Source organism: Lycorma delicatula, chromosome 1 (genome assembly GCF_047948215.1).
Source record: "Lycorma delicatula isolate Av1 chromosome 1, ASM4794821v1, whole genome shotgun sequence".
Taxonomy (NCBI): Eukaryota; Metazoa; Arthropoda; class Insecta; order Hemiptera; family Fulgoridae; genus Lycorma; species Lycorma delicatula.
The window spans coordinates 196,992,700-197,010,187 of record NC_134455.1 but is presented as its reverse complement, the minus strand read 5'-3'; the positions used below and the strand labels follow the sequence as shown (position 1 = coordinate 197,010,187).

The window sequence follows — 17,488 nt, the reverse complement described above, 5'->3', positions numbered from 1 at the left end:
AAGCTAGACTAAATAAGATTTAAATGCTGTATTGCAGATAAGAGCAGACATGTCTGCATTATACTTACTCCACTCCCTTCCGATTAAACATAACACGTTTTATTTGTTATACCTATATTTTATAAATTTCCTTATTAAATTTTTTATAATGCATGTATGAACATTGTTTAAATATAAAATTGCATTATTTATTTTGAACTGTAACTGACAGTAGTTAATCAAAATGAATTTATATCCTAAAGTCGGCTAATTATAAATAATTTACAAATATGCCAATTTACATAAAACTCCTCCACGATATTATAATTTCAATACTGTAGTTGAAATCAACAAACAAATTAGTCAGAAAATTTTTGTAATATATTAGATATTAAAATTTTGAGAAGACCAGTATTATTATATTTCTCCCGTAACGATTAAGCTATTTTGAAATATGCTACAACCCCAATTACTCTGGTAGTCATCTTGTAAAGACTTTGGTACATTAGAATCAGTCTAAAATTGACTGATTAGTTAACCTATAATTGACTAACGTTAGTTTAACAACATTTCCTTCAAAAAGCAGCAATAGCAACTTTCTTTCAAAAGCTCTATGAACTCACCTTATTATAATTATATAACACATAAGAACACAGTAATGAAAAAAAAATGATGCACACTTTGTTACTAATGTTTCCTAGTAATTTTATTAGGTTTAATGTGAAACTATAGAGGCTTAGTACGCTAATGTTAAACTGTATGTTTGGCTCAACAATGGGAAACCAATTTACTCTTCACTTTTTCCAGTACTCTCAACATGAAATGTTCATTCTTGAAAATGGCTATTTCCTTTCCATAACAGTGGCTTGTCTCATAACAGGTTGTCTAAAATCGTATTGGTTATTACATGCAACAGACTGCCTAATCTTGCACTAAAATCTATAAATTTTTTTTACCTTCAAAACCTAATTTACACATTTCAGGACTAAATTTTGTCATACAAGTATAGGTTGTTCAACACTTAAACCTGCATTCTATATCCTGTACCACCTAGCCGTTCAGCAATCATTACATGGTATCAAAGCAGTCTTTTTCAACTATCATAAATTAAGCTCTCATACTCACATCACATGCATATCATCTTTATTCCACTTTTGAACTGCACTTAGACCAAATATTTTATTGATTTTTAATAAAATTTATTAATATTTAATAAAATATTGCTCTGCCGTTTTTGGGAGTACTGTCTCATCAGATCACCTACATCTCTGTAATCATATTATATAATAGAAAGAAGTAATATTTATCATGATTAAATTTAGATTAATTCTTACTGTTATAATCCAGAACAAGTTCATTGAAATTCCGACCGCTAGGTTCTTGTCCGACATAGCTGTGAACAACATCCTGTCCAAGTTGCTCAAGTGCAATTCCATAAGTTAAAGGTTTACTGTAACATTATATTTTTCTATAACATAATTTTACATATTATTATCAGTAAAGGTGTCACAACAGCAATGACAAACCATCACATAAGCAATATGTATTACAAGAGATTAGCAGAGAAGACATTTTGAATGTATATAATCAACTATTGTAAAACAGTGCATAACATCCAAACAAGGAGCTCCCGCATAGCACACATTTAAATTAGACATGGTTCATAAACCTCTTCTAACTCCTGACCAAATAAGTTATATCACAAAATTCAATAAGAAGGAATTACACAGAAAAATTGTACATTCTTAAGTTACTGTGATACTAATACAAGATTCTAAGATATATCTATTACAAATATTCTTTACCAATATTCTTATGATCCTCAGAGTGATGATTAGCATATCTTCTACTAAAACAGCTACAACATGAAGAGGAGATTAATTAAAAATAGTAATTTATTTATATACATTAAATATCAATCTCATCTGAATTTAAAGAAAAAATGGAACTTTTATTGGGACCAGCCCAATATGACTGCAGTAATGATATAAGGCCAGTATTAAACCTTGGTCAAATGTTTCTCAACTGCTAACGTCTCTTTTAGAATTTTAGTTGAGACCTCATAAATTGTAAAAAATAATTAATGTCTTCAAAGAAGAGCACCTGGTGACATCCACTCAATGTTTCATTAACTGGAGTTCTATTTATTCTTTCTCTTGGGTGCTAACATATTCACTCAAGTCTCTTGGAAGGATTTTTTTTTTAGCATATTACATAAAAGAGAAAACTTTGTCATTCGATATAATTTCCAGCATAATCAAGCATAATCATCCGCATTTTCTCTGCTGTTGTCTTTACTGGAAATATTTTGAAACTTTTTCAGCTATGCTGGTATTCCTGGGAATCTAGAAAAGAAAGATATTTGATCAGTATTTCTGATTCTGGTTTACACAATTAAACCAAAATACAGGTTTTGACCTCTTCTATGAATCATGAGACCTTGCCGTTGGTGAGGGGGCTTGAGTGCTCAGGGATACAGAGTAGCTGGACCGAAGGTGCAACCATATCGGAGAGGTATCTGTTGAGAGCCAGACTAAGGAATAATTCCTGAAAGAGGGCAGCAGCTTTTTCAGTACTGCTCAACTTTCTTTCTGAGTACTGCGCAGCTGAAAGCAATGGAAAACTACAGCTGTTTTTTTTTCCAAGAAAATGTGGCTCTCTGCATTTTCAAAAGCAATAATGGAGGCGCCTTCCTTGGTAAAATATTCCGGAGGTAAAATAGTCCCCCGTTCGGATCTCCGGGTGGGGACTACTAAGGAAGGGGTCACCAGAAAAGTAAAAAATAACATTCTACGAGTCGGAGCGTGGAATGTTAGAAAAGCTTAAAAAAGGTTGGTAGGGTAGAAAATTTAAAAAGGAAAATGGATAGGGTAAAGGTGGATATAGTAGGATTAGTGAGGTTCGGTGGGAAGAGGAAGGCGACTTTAGAGTAATTAACTCAGCGTCAAATAATGGGCAGGCAGGAGTAGGTTTCGTGATGAACAAGAAGATAGGGAGGAGAGTGGAGTATTTCAAGACACATAGCGATAGAGTCATTGTAATAAGGATAAAATCAAAACCTAAACTGACAACGATTGTTAACGTCTATATGCCTACAAGCGCCCATGATGATGATGAGGTAGAGTGTGTATACGAAGAGATTGATGAAACAATTAAACACGTAAAAGGAGATGAAAATTTAACAATAGTTGGAGATTGGAATGCAAGCATTGGAAAAGGCAAGGAAGGAAATATAGTGGGTGAATACGGGCTGGGCAAAAGGAATGAAAGAGGGAACCAACTTATAGAGTTTTGCACGAAGTATAATTTAGTAATTGCCAACACCCAATTTAAAAATCATAATAGAAGAATATACACTTGGAAAAAGCCAGGCGATACTGCAAGGTATCAGATAGATTACATCATGGTTAAGCAAAGATTTAGAAATCAACTCGTTGATTGCAAAACTTACCCTGGAGCAGACATTGATAGCGACCATAATTTGGTGATAATGAAATGTAGATTGGGGTTTAAAAACCTGAAGAAAAGGTGTCAGATGAATCGGTGGAATTTAGAGAAACTTGAGAAAGAGGAGGTAAAGAAGATTTTTGAGGAGGACATCGCAAGAGGTCTGAGTAAAAAAGATAAGGTAGAAAATGTAGAAGAAGAATGGGAGAATGTTAAAAAGGAAATTCTTAAATCAGCAGAAGCAAACTTAGGCAGAATAAAGAGAACTAGTAGAAAACCTTGGGTTTCAGACGATATATTGCAGCTGATGGATGGTATAAGAATGCTAGTGATGAAGAAAGTAAAAAGAACTATCGGCAATTAAGAAATGCTATAAACAGGAAGTGCAAACTGGCGAAAGAAGAGTGGATTAAAGAAAAGTGTTCAGAAGTGGAAAGAGAAATGAACATTGGTAAAATAGACGGAGCATACAGGAAAGTTAAGGAAAATTTTGGGGTACATAAATTAAAATCTAATAATGTGGTAAACAAAGATGGTACACCAATATATAATACGAAAGGTAACGTCGATAGATGGGTGGAATATATTGAAGAGTTATACGGAGGAAATGAATTAGAAAATGGTGTTATAGAGGAAGAAGAGGAAGTTGAGGAGGATGAAATGGGAGAAACAATACTGAGATCTGAATTTAAGAGAGCATTAAAAGATTTAAATGGCAGAAAGGCTCCTGGAATAGACGGAATACCTGTAGAATTGCTGCACAGTGCAGGTGAGGAAGCGATTGATAGATTATACAAACTGGTGTGTAATATTTATGAAAAAGGGGAATTTCCGTCAGACTTCAAAAAACGTGTTATGGTAATGATACCAAAGAAAGCAGGGGCAGATAAATGTGAAGAATACAGAACAATTAGTTTAACTAGTCATGCATCAAAAATCTTAACTAGAATTCTATACAGAAGAATTGAGAGGAGAGTGGAGGAAGTGTTAGGAGAAGACCAATTTGGTTTCAGGAAAAGTATAGGGACAAGGGAAGCAATTTTAGGCCTCAGATTAATAGTAGAAGGAAGATTAAAGAAAAACAAAACAACAAACTTGGCGTTTATAGACCTAGAAAAGGCATTCGATAACGTAGACTGGAATAAAATGTTCAGCATTTTAAAAAAATTAGGGTTCAAATACAGAGATAGAAGAACAATTGCTAACATTTACAGGAACCAAACAGCAACAGTAACAATTGAAGAACATAAGAAAGAAGCCGTAATAAGAAAGGGAGTCTGACAAGGATGTTCCCTATCTCCGTTACTTTTTAATCTTTACAAGGAACTAGCAGTTAATGATGTTAAAGCACAATTTAGATTCGGAGTAACAGTACAAGGCGAAAAGATAAAGATGCTACGATTTGATGATATAGTAATTCTAGCCGAGAGTAAAAAGGATTTAGAATAAACAATGAACGGCATAGATGAAGTTCTACGCAAGAACTATCGCATGAAAATAAACAAGAACAAAACAAAAGTAATGAAATATAGTAGAAATAACAAAGATGGACCACTGAATGTGAAAATAGGAGGAGAAAAGATTATGGAGGTAGAAGAATTTTGTTATTTGGGAAGTAGAATTACTAAAGATGGACGAAGCAGGAGCGATATAAAATGCCGAATAACACAAGCTAAACGAGCCTTCAGTAAGAAATATAATTTGTTTACATAAAAAATTAATTTAAATGTCAGGAAAAGAATTTTGAAAGGATATGGAAGTGAAACTTGGACAATCAGAGTATCTGAGAAGAAAAGATTAGAAGCTTTTGAAATGTGGTGCTATAAGAGAATGTTAAAAATCAGATGGGTGGATAAAGTGACAAATGAAGAGGTATTGCGGCAAATAGATGAAGAAAGAAGCATTTGGAAAAATATAGTTAAAAGAAGAGACAGACTTATACTAAGGCATCCTGGAATAGTTGCTTTAATATTGGAAGGACAGGTAAAGGGAAAAATTGTGTAGGCAGTCCACGTTTGGAATATGTAAAACAAATTGTTAGAGATTTAGGATGTAGAGGGTATACTGAAATGAAACGACTAGCACTAGATAGGGAATCTTGGAGAGCTGCATCAAACCAGTCAAATGACTGAAGAAAAAAAAAAAAAAAACAGGTTTTGACCTTAAGTTCTGAGTTTTTGAAGAAAATTTTCTTTCATAATTCCCTGGGGAAAAATGTAAATCTTAATTTGTCTTTTTTATTTATTTTTTATCATCAATAACTTTTAATTTAAATTCAGTTTTAATAAAGCATTCAGATGATAGCATGAGAGTAAATACAGGATTATCATAAAAGAATGGTGCGGTTTTGAACATGGTTTAAATTAAAACAGATTTACTTACAGTTTATGTTTTTTATTTTTCAAATTTGTCGTCTCAAACATTTTTTTACATAATTAATAAATTTCAATATGTGCCCCCTTAGTCGCTCGACAAATGTCCGAACGATACTCAACTTCTCTCAAAACATTAGTTAACATTTCTTTGTTAATGGTTGTCATTGCTTCATTAATCCTGTTTTTTAAGTGGTTTAGGTCATGAATTTTTGTGTATAAACAACGCTTTTGATGTACCCCCACAAGAAAAAATCGCAAGGTGTCGGGTCTGGACTCCTTGGAGGCGAAAGTATGGGTCCTTGCCGGCCTATCCATTGATCTCCAAATTTTTCGTTCAAAGCGTTCGTGACCAATGCATTGAAGTGCCGGGGACCACCATCTTGTTGGAAATGAAGTTGATGTTGATGAATGTTTTCGAGTTCATCCAGCTCTGAGGAAAGCAATAATTGGTTAACATGTCAAGATACACAACTACATTAATTGTTTTTTCAGCAAAGAAGAAAGGCCCTATTACACGATTTTTCATCACACCACACCAAACATTAACTTTAGGCTAATCATGTTGTTTCTCAATAATTGCGTGTGGGTTTTCAGAGCCCCATATTTGTGAATTGTGTCTGTTAACACATCCATTCACATGGAATGTAGCTTTGTCTGTAAAAATTATATCATCTAAAAATTAGTTGTTTTCACTTATTCTGTCAAACATTTCAACAGCAAAATTGTAACATTTTACACCATCATCGGGTTTCAATTCCTGCAGTATCTGGATTTTATAAGCGTGTAATTTCAGTTTTTTATGTAAAACTTTGTGAACTGTTGATTTTGGAATACCTAATTCGACACTTCGATGGGGGATGGACTTCCCAGGACTTCTAATTGCCGATTGTCTAATTAGTTCAACCGTTTCGTCTGGTACACTTGGTCTGCCGGTTGATTTCTGTTTAACTGATCCAGTTTCTTCAAATTGTTTGAATCAACGTATTATGTTATTTTTGTGTGGTGGATTTCTTCCAAATTCATGTCGAAACGCACATTGAACTAAAATTACGGATTTTAATTCACCCATCAATAAAACACACTTTGCTTTGTCTTTATCAGAGAACATAAGTAACTCACTAAACTCACCGCAACAACAATGCAAGAACTGACGTTGTGGTTACAACTGCTAATAAACAAACTTTTGGGTTGGAGGCTTTCAGGGATACCAATATAACATCTAGAAATTTCCCTACAATCTTCCTATGAATTACTAAAACCGCACCATTCTTTTATGATAACCCTGTATATTATTCAATTTTTTAACAAAAAAATTGAGCTTATATATGATCAGCAGCATCAGATAACAATCATGTAGCCATTTGTTTTGAAAAGTGTTGAGAAGTAAAATAATGAATCCAATTAAAGTATCATAATAAAGATGCAATTCAATGTTTTATCATCCTGATTAATCTTACAAATCTAGAAAGTCATTTCTGTTCTCCCAGGAATGCCTCCGAGTGATTCAGCTCTCATCAGCCCTAAAATTAACTAAGTAGAAACTTGAACAAATAAAAATATAATCTTTGATACAGGCATTTCATATAAACTGTAATCTTCAATGAAGTGATTTGGATTGTTTGATCAACTAAATGCCAGAAGATTTTCTGAAGAATAATGATAAACCAAAATTAATCTACTTCTGAGCAATTTTTAGATTTCTTCTTATTGCTTTTTAAAACTTAAAATGAACATCACACTGTAAATTAATAGAAAAATTGAAATATTTCATTTTTTATCATTAAATTTTTTTTAATATAAAACTATTTAAAAGATTTGCAGTAATTTTTATACAATACAACATAAAATTATGTGCACTTCTTAAAAACATAATTTTTTACGCAACATACAAACATTTTAAAATATTTTAAGACAGAAAACTCTTGAGAGGGGCTTGCATTAACTTTCTATCATCTAATTTGGAAATTATAATTAAGACAACTTTTGTGCCGGAATCATTGTGGCTGTAAAGGAAAATTTAAGAATAGTTGTGGGACCTGTGATGTAATGCAGAAGATTATTTAAGAACCAGAAAATAATGACATTACTAGGATTATAATGCAACATGTAATTATGTTTCTATCATTATTTACATAAATAATTATCAGCGGAAATATTTAAAATACAAAATGCAATATCTATGAAGAATTTGAAAAAACTTTTTTTTAGAAAAGATTCACTGCAATATGCAGGAAATTATAATCAGCCTGAGAATACATGTTGAAATATTACAAATTCTTATTCAATTCATTCTTAATATTTAAATTATACTATATTAACAATGAAATTACAAGCCAATAGGAAATGGAAATGTGTAGGTCATATAATGAAAGGAAATGACAAGATAGAGAGAAAAGATAAGAGCGGAGACCATGATGATGGAAGAGATAAAAAGGATACTGCAAAATGAACTGGGAGAATTTTTTTTTCTCCTGACTGCAAAACAAAGTGTTGTCATTAGTTCCCAAACACAATATTTATATAATAAAAAATTAAATTTAAAAGATTAACCTAAAAATAAACAAAAGTAATATATATACACAGTATAGATGGAAAATGCCTTATTATATGCTAAAAACAAAATAAAATCACAAATAAATGCAAAAATTAAATTTAACAAAAGAACAAAAATATAATCTGGCATATGCCAAATGGCATAAATAGAAGAAAAAGATAGCATAATAATTACATTTTTGATGAATGACCTTAACTTGATAAGACATAAAATATTTCTGAAACTAGTCCCATATTTAAATATCCAACGCAATGCCACATAACAGATGCAGTTCACGAGTATGTGGTGTACAGTCAGTTGGCAGTCGCATCGAACACAAACTGGTGCATTAATCTAAGTCATCAGATATCCATGACTGAGCCCTAGTGTGTCCTTTTCACAAACACCAAATAATAGCCTCCTCACAATGGATATTCCTATAAGAGCTCCAGGGTCACAAAGTGTAAGTGGTCACAAAGTGTATCTGGACGAAGTTTATTATTGATAGTAGAATTCCATTCATTTTGCCACTCATCACGAAATACACTCCTCAGAAAATAAACAAGATCATTTGAAACATTGCAATTAGTGAAAGGCGGCTGCAAACAAGCCTCTTTTGACACACAATCTGGGGATCCTGATTGTGTGTCATCCTGATCCTATGGCTGGGGATCCTGCAGAAGCTCACAGTTGTATTATGTTGAGCCATTTAAGAGATAAAACTGTAATCACAGACAACAGGGTGTCTGGAGTACATATCTGAATGTTGGGCTAAGTATATTTTAGGCCTTGTTAATTGCATACAGCTCCATAACAAAAACAATAGTGATACTGGGAAGGCCAAATATGTACATCCTATTGCCAACCACAAAAGCACAACCAACAGAATTATCATGTCTAGCATCACGATTCATACTATTTATAATATTAAAAAAAAATATTGACCAAGACTAAAGCAATAATTCATGAGAGAATTTTTTAATAACCTGAACATTTATGTTTTGTAATTAATAGAAATATTTATTTATAAAATTATGCAATTCAGTTGAACTCCATGTTTGATTTTGCATTTTATTTATAAAAATAAAGGGTTATTATTAATGTTATTAACACATTAACAAAATTCTTACAGCTACTTCATAACATTGACTGATAAAATTATCCTTACTTCACAGCTGATTATTATTCATATGTTGGGAGTTGTATGAGCCTGGAATTATCAGACTGTATCATAATGCAGGTCACCAGCACAAGGTAAATTTAAATTAAAGTTACAAATAATTTCTAATAAAAAATATACATACATTTTAAGTAATGAATTTAAAAATGCTTTTCGCTTTTCATGATTATACCTGCAGGACTGAAGAGTAAATGGAATGCTAACATCTCCAATAGAAAATCTCTGGCCATCAATAGTGCAAACACTTACACCCCAATAATCAGGGTTCATTCTTGCTAATTGTGGAATATAGCTGGCAACCTGCATGCAGAGAGAACTAATTAATAACTAAAAAATCTAACTGAAACAAAATTCTTCACATTTCTAAAAATACTGAAACTAGGTGTATAATAAAAAAAATCAGAATTTCAAATAAATTTGTAATGTTTTACAAAGGTTTTTAATAGATAAATATTACATTTTTAGTCTGAAAGAAAAATCAGATGAAATAAATAGAAAAAACTAAATAAATAAGTTATCTATCGATAAGCTTGAAATACATATCGGCTCCCTTAAAATGATTTAATATATAGTTAATATTGTCTCAGCCAAGTGAGACAAATGGGTGCTTTTCAGTTAGTTGGCCATTGCTTTTAATGACCATGATCATAGTGCTATTATAGAGAATGCTATTATTTACTCATATAGAGTGTTATTAATAGTTTGTGATCTTTTAATTTGACTGTAAATTTGTTCTTGTAGGCATTTTTTCTTCACAGTTCACTGATCTGCATACTGCTGTGCTGATAGCCAATTTCTGATCACTTGGTCCAGTGTTTGTTTATATTCATAGCAGGATGTGGGTAGTCCACAATGCATACATTAACAATAGTAACTCTCTCCCATATGAAAAAAAGATTTTTCAACATTAATTTTATTTTTGTAAAATTGAAAAGATATATTTATACAAAAATATACAATCTAAATATATAGAGTGTAGTCCTATAAAAGTTTAACAAATAAATTTTATACAATCACTGGGGTTAAACAGATTTACATACTAGAAATCCTCCAAGATTGTATCAGTTTTGGCTGTTGTCAAACAAGGACATTTTGTGCAAATCATACTTGTTATTTTTGTCAAACAATTTGCAATATAACGGAAGAACAATGTGCCACGACAAAATTCTTCTGTCTTAACAGATTTTTTTGGCTGCAGATATGGTCAAAGAGGCTTAGATGGATGTGGTCAAATTTTTCAGTGGCATATGTTTTTAAAAGAGGTGAAAGTTGGAAAAAGATAATAATTACAGTGGCTGCTAGATTACAGTTTGAGCCAAAAATAATACAACCTATTTAATAGGTCAAGGAGCATTGACAGATATGTCTCAAACAATAACAGAAGAAGTGCACATACAAAAAAAGTATGCTATGAAGATTTTAACAAATCAAAACTGTATGCACAATCCACTCTGTCTTCCCTCTTGAAAGCAAATCATGAACGAGTTGCTAAGCACTAAAATTTCTGAGACGTCAAAAGGAAAAACTTTTCTCTACAAGGTAATTAGAAGAAATACAGATTTCAAGATAATGAAAAGATAGTCTTTTGTGAATGATACAGAATTAAGGCACCAAAGCTGCATTGGGTTGATGAACATTCACCATGACAAAAAACTTAGTTTCCTGAAACCAATATTTTTATTTTATAGCCACGAATAGAACACAAAAAAGCTTGTGCAAGAAGTTTACAATTACTGCAGAATATTTTAAAGATTATTAAGATAGGCTAATTTCCTGCATTCAACCTAATCATTCCATCATCTTTTGCACATGTGACTTTCCTTCTGCACAAGACCACAAATCATTCAGCAGCATATGTTTGTCAATTCATAATTTTTTACTACTTCTTTATCTACTGAATTTATACCCTTGCTTCTGTTGTCAAAATGAAAGCTATAGCTGAAAGCAGCCTGATTTTGACTTCATCAACATACAAAGAATGCATGAGATGAAGTGTTACAATGGTATGCAGAAATTTGAAACCCATGTCAAGCAGTTTTAGAGCCAGATGAATCAAATCTTTGAATAACGAGTAGTATAATATGACATTGTTTCTTGTTCCTTAGTCCCAGAATGTTTGGTTAGCAATGTTCCTCCTATGAATTCACAGAAATGCAAAATCAATTTAAGATAAGAATCAGAACCAGTGAGAAAATTACTATGACAACCAATAATAGATAATTATGAGATAACCAATTAAAAGGGAAAATTTCCTAATAGAAGAACTTACCTTATTTTACATAATCAACAAATTTAAATATATATAGATTTCTAAAAAAGCCATTACTAAAATCTTTGTTTCACAAATGCTATTTCCAATAGAAAAGACTAATGCTTAGATAGTAACAAAAACCATTAAATACAATATTCTTACCTTTCCTTCTGTATTAGTTTTGCATTTCCAGTAAAATTCTTCAATATACTTTGTAAAACCTTGAAAATCAGGAATAATGAAATTATGTCTAAATGCCCTTGATATTAATACTAGGTTTGGATTAATTACACTGGAAAAAAAAGAAAAGGTAACAGAAAGATACAAAATTAATATTACAAAACATTTTATGGATCAGTCAATTAACAAAACTATTGTGGAGATGTTACCACCCCACATGACAAGCTTTAATACAAGAAATTTTGAAATTCTAAAGCACAAGTGTGGTATGAGTATACAATGCTTGTGTTAATCTGTAGGGGGGGGGGGGGGGGGTAATAGGCACAGCATACAATCTTCTACATTCAAGCAGTTCATTTGTCAATATCCATTAACAAGTAGTTTGTGCAATATTAATTCATTTACTATGAATTCATGATTTGTATGTTCAATAAGAATAAATTGGTCACTGATGATCAAAAAAGATTATAACATTTATAAATGTTCTTTAAATTATTTATAAAATTCATTCAAAAGTTTTATGAAAACCCTTGGTTATTATTTCAAAATTTAATTATATTAAGTATCTTATTTTCAGAGAAAGACAAATTATGTTTTCAAAAAGTTGGCAATACATCTCTTATTACAAACACTGTTACCTGGACATCAAAATCTTGAAATTTAAATTATGCAATTTCTTTTGGGGTTATTTAAAAGCAAAGGTTTATTATAAGAAACAAAGATCAAATAAAGAACTGAAAAACAGAGTCACTGAGGAAATGAAAAGCATTGCATCATACCGGAATATGGATTTCCTAATCTAAAAAATGTATTGTCAAAATCAAGTGTATTTGTCGGTGATTTGAAAACAATCATATTAATTTGCCCCATGTGCTTAGGAGAAAATTGTCTGAAACCAAATTAATTAGTAGTCCTATGGATATGCTGTGTTGCTGTGACAGATCTGTGCAGAAGTGATTATCACTGAAATTTTCAACTGTCTATGTGTTTCACAGACAGGAGATTTTGGTAGCAGATGGATTTTATGTACTATACCAAATAGTTAATTAATAAAAGTAATAAGATGTTAAACATTTCCTAATTATACTATTATTTATTTTTATGTAAACATTTTACATGCTTTTAAATGTCACTCCCTTAGTGAAATTGATTATATACATATAGAATTATTATATATATATAAATATATATAAAATGGATTTAAAAAATGAATAAAATAAGTAATCAAAAATACAATTAACATTATAAAATTATGGAGATTGATATTAACTACCTAAGTCATTGAAATAAAAAGAATCATTTCAAAAGATATCAACAAAAAATCTTAATAAATATTTAATTCTGAACACGATAATGAAAACAAAATATTTCTGATCAGATAAACTCTGTTTTCAAAAGAAAACATTACAAATTCATAAACATGTACTTTTATAAATTCATTTTTTTCAGTATTTTGCTTAGAAAAATTATTCTTTTTCACAGGTTAAAATTGCATGTTATCACTTCCAATAACACATTCTTCAATATTTTTCATTTGTTGCTGATTGGTGTTAGGCAGTTTTCCAGTCATTTAACAGTCACTTAATCATCTGGCTCAGATTCTTGTGGAATTTCATCGTCTGCCATGAGGTTCACTTGCAGTGGTTTCAACAGCTTTTTTAACAATAAGCTAAGCTTTTCTCCAGGATTTTCCAATTACACAAGCTGGTACTTCTTCAAAAGATTTGGCCACTACTTGAATGACATCTTTTATGTTAATAGTTTTTAAAACATCAAGAAGTCCTTTGCCTTCTAATTCTACTTTACTTAGGATTCCCAAAAGCAGCTTTTCATTGTAGCATCTTTTTAGGCACTCAATGACTCCTTAGTCAATTGGCTAGATGATGCTTGTCATACGCGGTGGAAGAAAAAAAAAAATTTATTCCACATTCCTTAAGTCCTTCAGGGTAGGCACATTTTCTAATACCAAAGCCTTAATTGGAATTTTTAAGTTTTTCAAATGTTTTCAGTTTAGAAACAAATTCATTGGCAAACTAATCCTTAAAAATATATTCAATCATCCAAGTGGACATATGGCCTTTACACCTGACTGAATGTGATGAAACATTTACGTTCTATAATGCTCAGCATGTCTGAAACTTTCTAATGACAAGAAGAGGAAGCTTATGTCCATAGGCATTAAACATAATAGAACTGTGATATCTCCTTGTTTTAGAATCCTGAAGCTGGCTTTTAACAGCCAGTGTCAAATGTTTTTGCTGGTAAGCATGTAAAATTCAGTCTGCTATAGACTTGTTCCAGATGTAAGTTTTCACTTACTGTGAGATTACCCCAATTGGTATGACATATTTTATCTTCTTATGTGTCAAAAATGAAGGTTTTATGAAATATTTCCCTCATTCATCTTCGTTATTTAATTTTTCCATTGTTGACACTGGTTGGTACCCTGCATTCCAATAAGAAATAAATTGCAAAGGAATTTTTAAGAATGAACTTCTTCAATGTTTGGTTTCACAACATAGTTTCCTATGTTCCAAAAAGGGCAAGTTGGTAACCTTACTCTCTACTCAGCATCATGAAAGGCAAGTGAGTGGTGAAGAAAGTGAATACAAACTTGAAATAATACTCCATTACAACAAAACTAAAGATGCTGTAGATAATTGAGACAAAATGACAAGAGAATACAGCTATGTTAGAGGAACCAGGCGATGGCCACTAAGACTTTTCATGGAGATTGTAGATATTGCAGCACTGAATGCATATATTCTGCACACATAAATACTTCCTGAGTGGCAGGAGAATAATCGGAGCTGATGGAAACTCCTCAAGACTGAGCTGGCATTTGGATTCAGCGAAGGCGACATGGAGGAAAGATCTAGAAATATCAAGTCTTCATAAGGACATACAAGATGCACTCAAAGCATGTGGTATTGAAATTTCAACAGCAATGATCCAACTGAAGAATTCCAAGTTACCAACACCACAGCGATGTCAAGATTGCAAGGGGGATGAAAATTGTAAAACAAGATTCTGTTGTGTAATGTGCAAGAAACCTGTTTGCAATATACACAGATATGAAACTGTTAATGCGAAGTGCATGTTGTGCAACAATGTACCTGAATGAACAGTTCAAAAATGTTATTTGTTGTTTTGAGGACAAGTATTAGTTTGCTGCAATGACAGCAAAAATGTATACAGTTTTAATTTTACAGGTGTCCAATATTGAATTTCTCTTGTGAATGATATAACATTTATTGTACTTTGCATCTATGTTCAGTTTAAATACTTTTAATAATTTGAAAAACTGTATTTCAATACTAAATAAAGCTATTCATTGAAAGTAACAGAATCTAAAAACAAATAGTACACTAAACCCCAAAATTGTAGTCAAAATACCCTGCTTGGTAAAATAAAGGTGTCAAAAAGCTTGGCAACTTAATAGGCTTAATAGGACTTTCTCTGAATCAATTTGTGTGCAATAATCTTCATTAATTTTTTTAAGTATAGTTATCCAAATACCTAGTTCATCACTAATAAGTTTTACAGATTCACCTTTATCGAGACATTCTATTACTTTCAATTTCTGTTTCCTTGTTGTTATACTTTTTTCTCTTTACTCCACTCATTTTAAAGAACATTCAACCACAAATATAAATAAATAACTAAACCTGTATTATTAAATTCATATGTCTTGCATCAAAAATAAATAGTATTAATAATGCGATACATAAAGATATACGAGATGGCACAAAAGACTGTTCTAAATTAAAGACAAAAGATGACATATCTTTATGACAAAAGGTGAATGAAAATGAGTCATTTCTTGGAAGGCAGATAGTGATAAAGAGGATTCACTTAATATACTGACTTCTCAGTGAGGTAGTCTACTGTGTAGCATACTGTTTTTATATAAAAAAAGTATATGCACACACTTTTTATAAAAAAATTTAATCATTATTGTGCCACTAACAAGGAAAACATTATAAATTATAGTCTGACTGTAACATAGTTCAAACAATTGCCAACAGATTATGCTGACTTCAGACTAATTTTAGATACTCATAGTAAATTAAAAAAAAAAAAAAAAATACATATGGGACATTCACCCTAGTAAACACTGCCAAGGAGATATTCCCCAGTGAATGCATTAAAAAGAGCAAGGAAACTGAAATCTTTAACATTACCAACTACATGCAACTACCAGAAATACACAAATTATGTATTGGCTCTTCTTGAGATGTCAAGAATTCTCTTGATATCTTCATCATACAGTAACTAGCAGGTAGGGCTGCACCCACAAAACCAAAAATGGGAAAGAGATCAAAGGTACAGAAAAGTAATGTATAGTGAGTAAGGATGAGTAGTTAACAGTCTTGCTCAATACTCTTTTCACTGTTAATCAAGGGGATTCTTAGTGGGAGTTAGAAGAGTTTGTTTCTTTATTAAGCCTAGTGACAATCCTCTTTTCACACTGAGATAATTAAATTCCATGTTTTCTTAAATCTATAATGATTATATTAATCTATGATTTATTTATACATTAAAAATCAGAGAGGTTTAAAGAGGGGAAGTCCAGGGAGATAGTTAACATAATTGCTACACAGTTCATGTTGTAGGTTTTTTCCAGGGCAAAAAATGCGTTCACTGCCCCAGTATGATATATTTGTTGTAGATAAAAAAACTTAAAAATTGAAAATTAAATTAAAACTAAAAGCTAACAACGTAAAAATATTTCTTAAAATGGGAAAGCCTGTAATATAAGGTAAAAGTGAAATATAAACCACAGTGGATACTACATTAAAAAAGTAAGTTAAAAGAATAAAAATTAACATCTGGCATATGTCGAACAGTATACACAGTCAACAAGGGCCGTATAAATAATTAAATTCTTGAATCAAGATGCACAGCCTTTATAAATTGTAAAAAATCACTACATTGTTCCCAAACATATTTCACATGTCGGTCCATAGTTTAAACTTGCAACGCAATGCCACATAATAGACACAATCCACAAGGATGTGGTGCACAGTTAGTTGGCAGTTGCAGCGAGCAAAAAGGGGTGCATCTGTTTGTTGCATCATCAGAGATCCATGAGTGAGCCTAGTGTGCCCTATTCGTAAATGGTAAATAATTACCTCCTCTTGACTGTTATTTTTGCATGAGGAGCTGCTCCATGATGATACAAGTGTGCTTAATTGAATGAAGTTTGTAGTTAATAGTAGCACCACATTCATTTTGCCACTCATTATGAACTTTCCTCTTCAGGAAAGATTGTTAGAAGCAACACAATTGGTAAAAGTAGGCTGAAAACAAGCTCTTTTGCCGCACTTTCTGTGCACTCATTGCCCGAAATTCCAATATGGCTGGGGATCCAGCAGAAGGTCCTGTTTTATTACACATCTAGTCATTTGCAAAATGAAACACTAAATCTCCCAAACAACAAGGTGTCTGGAGTACACATCACTAATCACTTGTAAGGCACTCATGGAATCAAAGCAAACAAGTACATATTGAAATGTTGGGCTAATTATACTTAAGGCCTT

At 31.8% G+C, this 17,488-nt stretch overlaps 1 protein-coding gene across 5 annotated transcripts in view; it reads right to left on the bottom strand.

Moving 5' to 3' along the window:
* Positions 1-17,488, bottom strand: part of GLS (glutaminase) — a 102,564-nt gene that overhangs the window by 39,392 nt on the left and 45,684 nt on the right. For all 5 annotated transcript variants that reach the window (XM_075369749.1, XM_075369758.1, XM_075369766.1 and 2 more), the window contains 3 exons: positions 11,928-12,057; positions 9,687-9,814; positions 1,314-1,429 (listed from right to left, as the gene is read on the bottom strand). In XM_075369749.1, the coding sequence (XP_075225864.1) occupies positions 1,314-1,429; positions 9,687-9,814; positions 11,928-12,057 (374 nt within the window). The remainder of the gene's footprint in view (positions 1-1,313; positions 1,430-9,686; positions 9,815-11,927; positions 12,058-17,488) is intronic.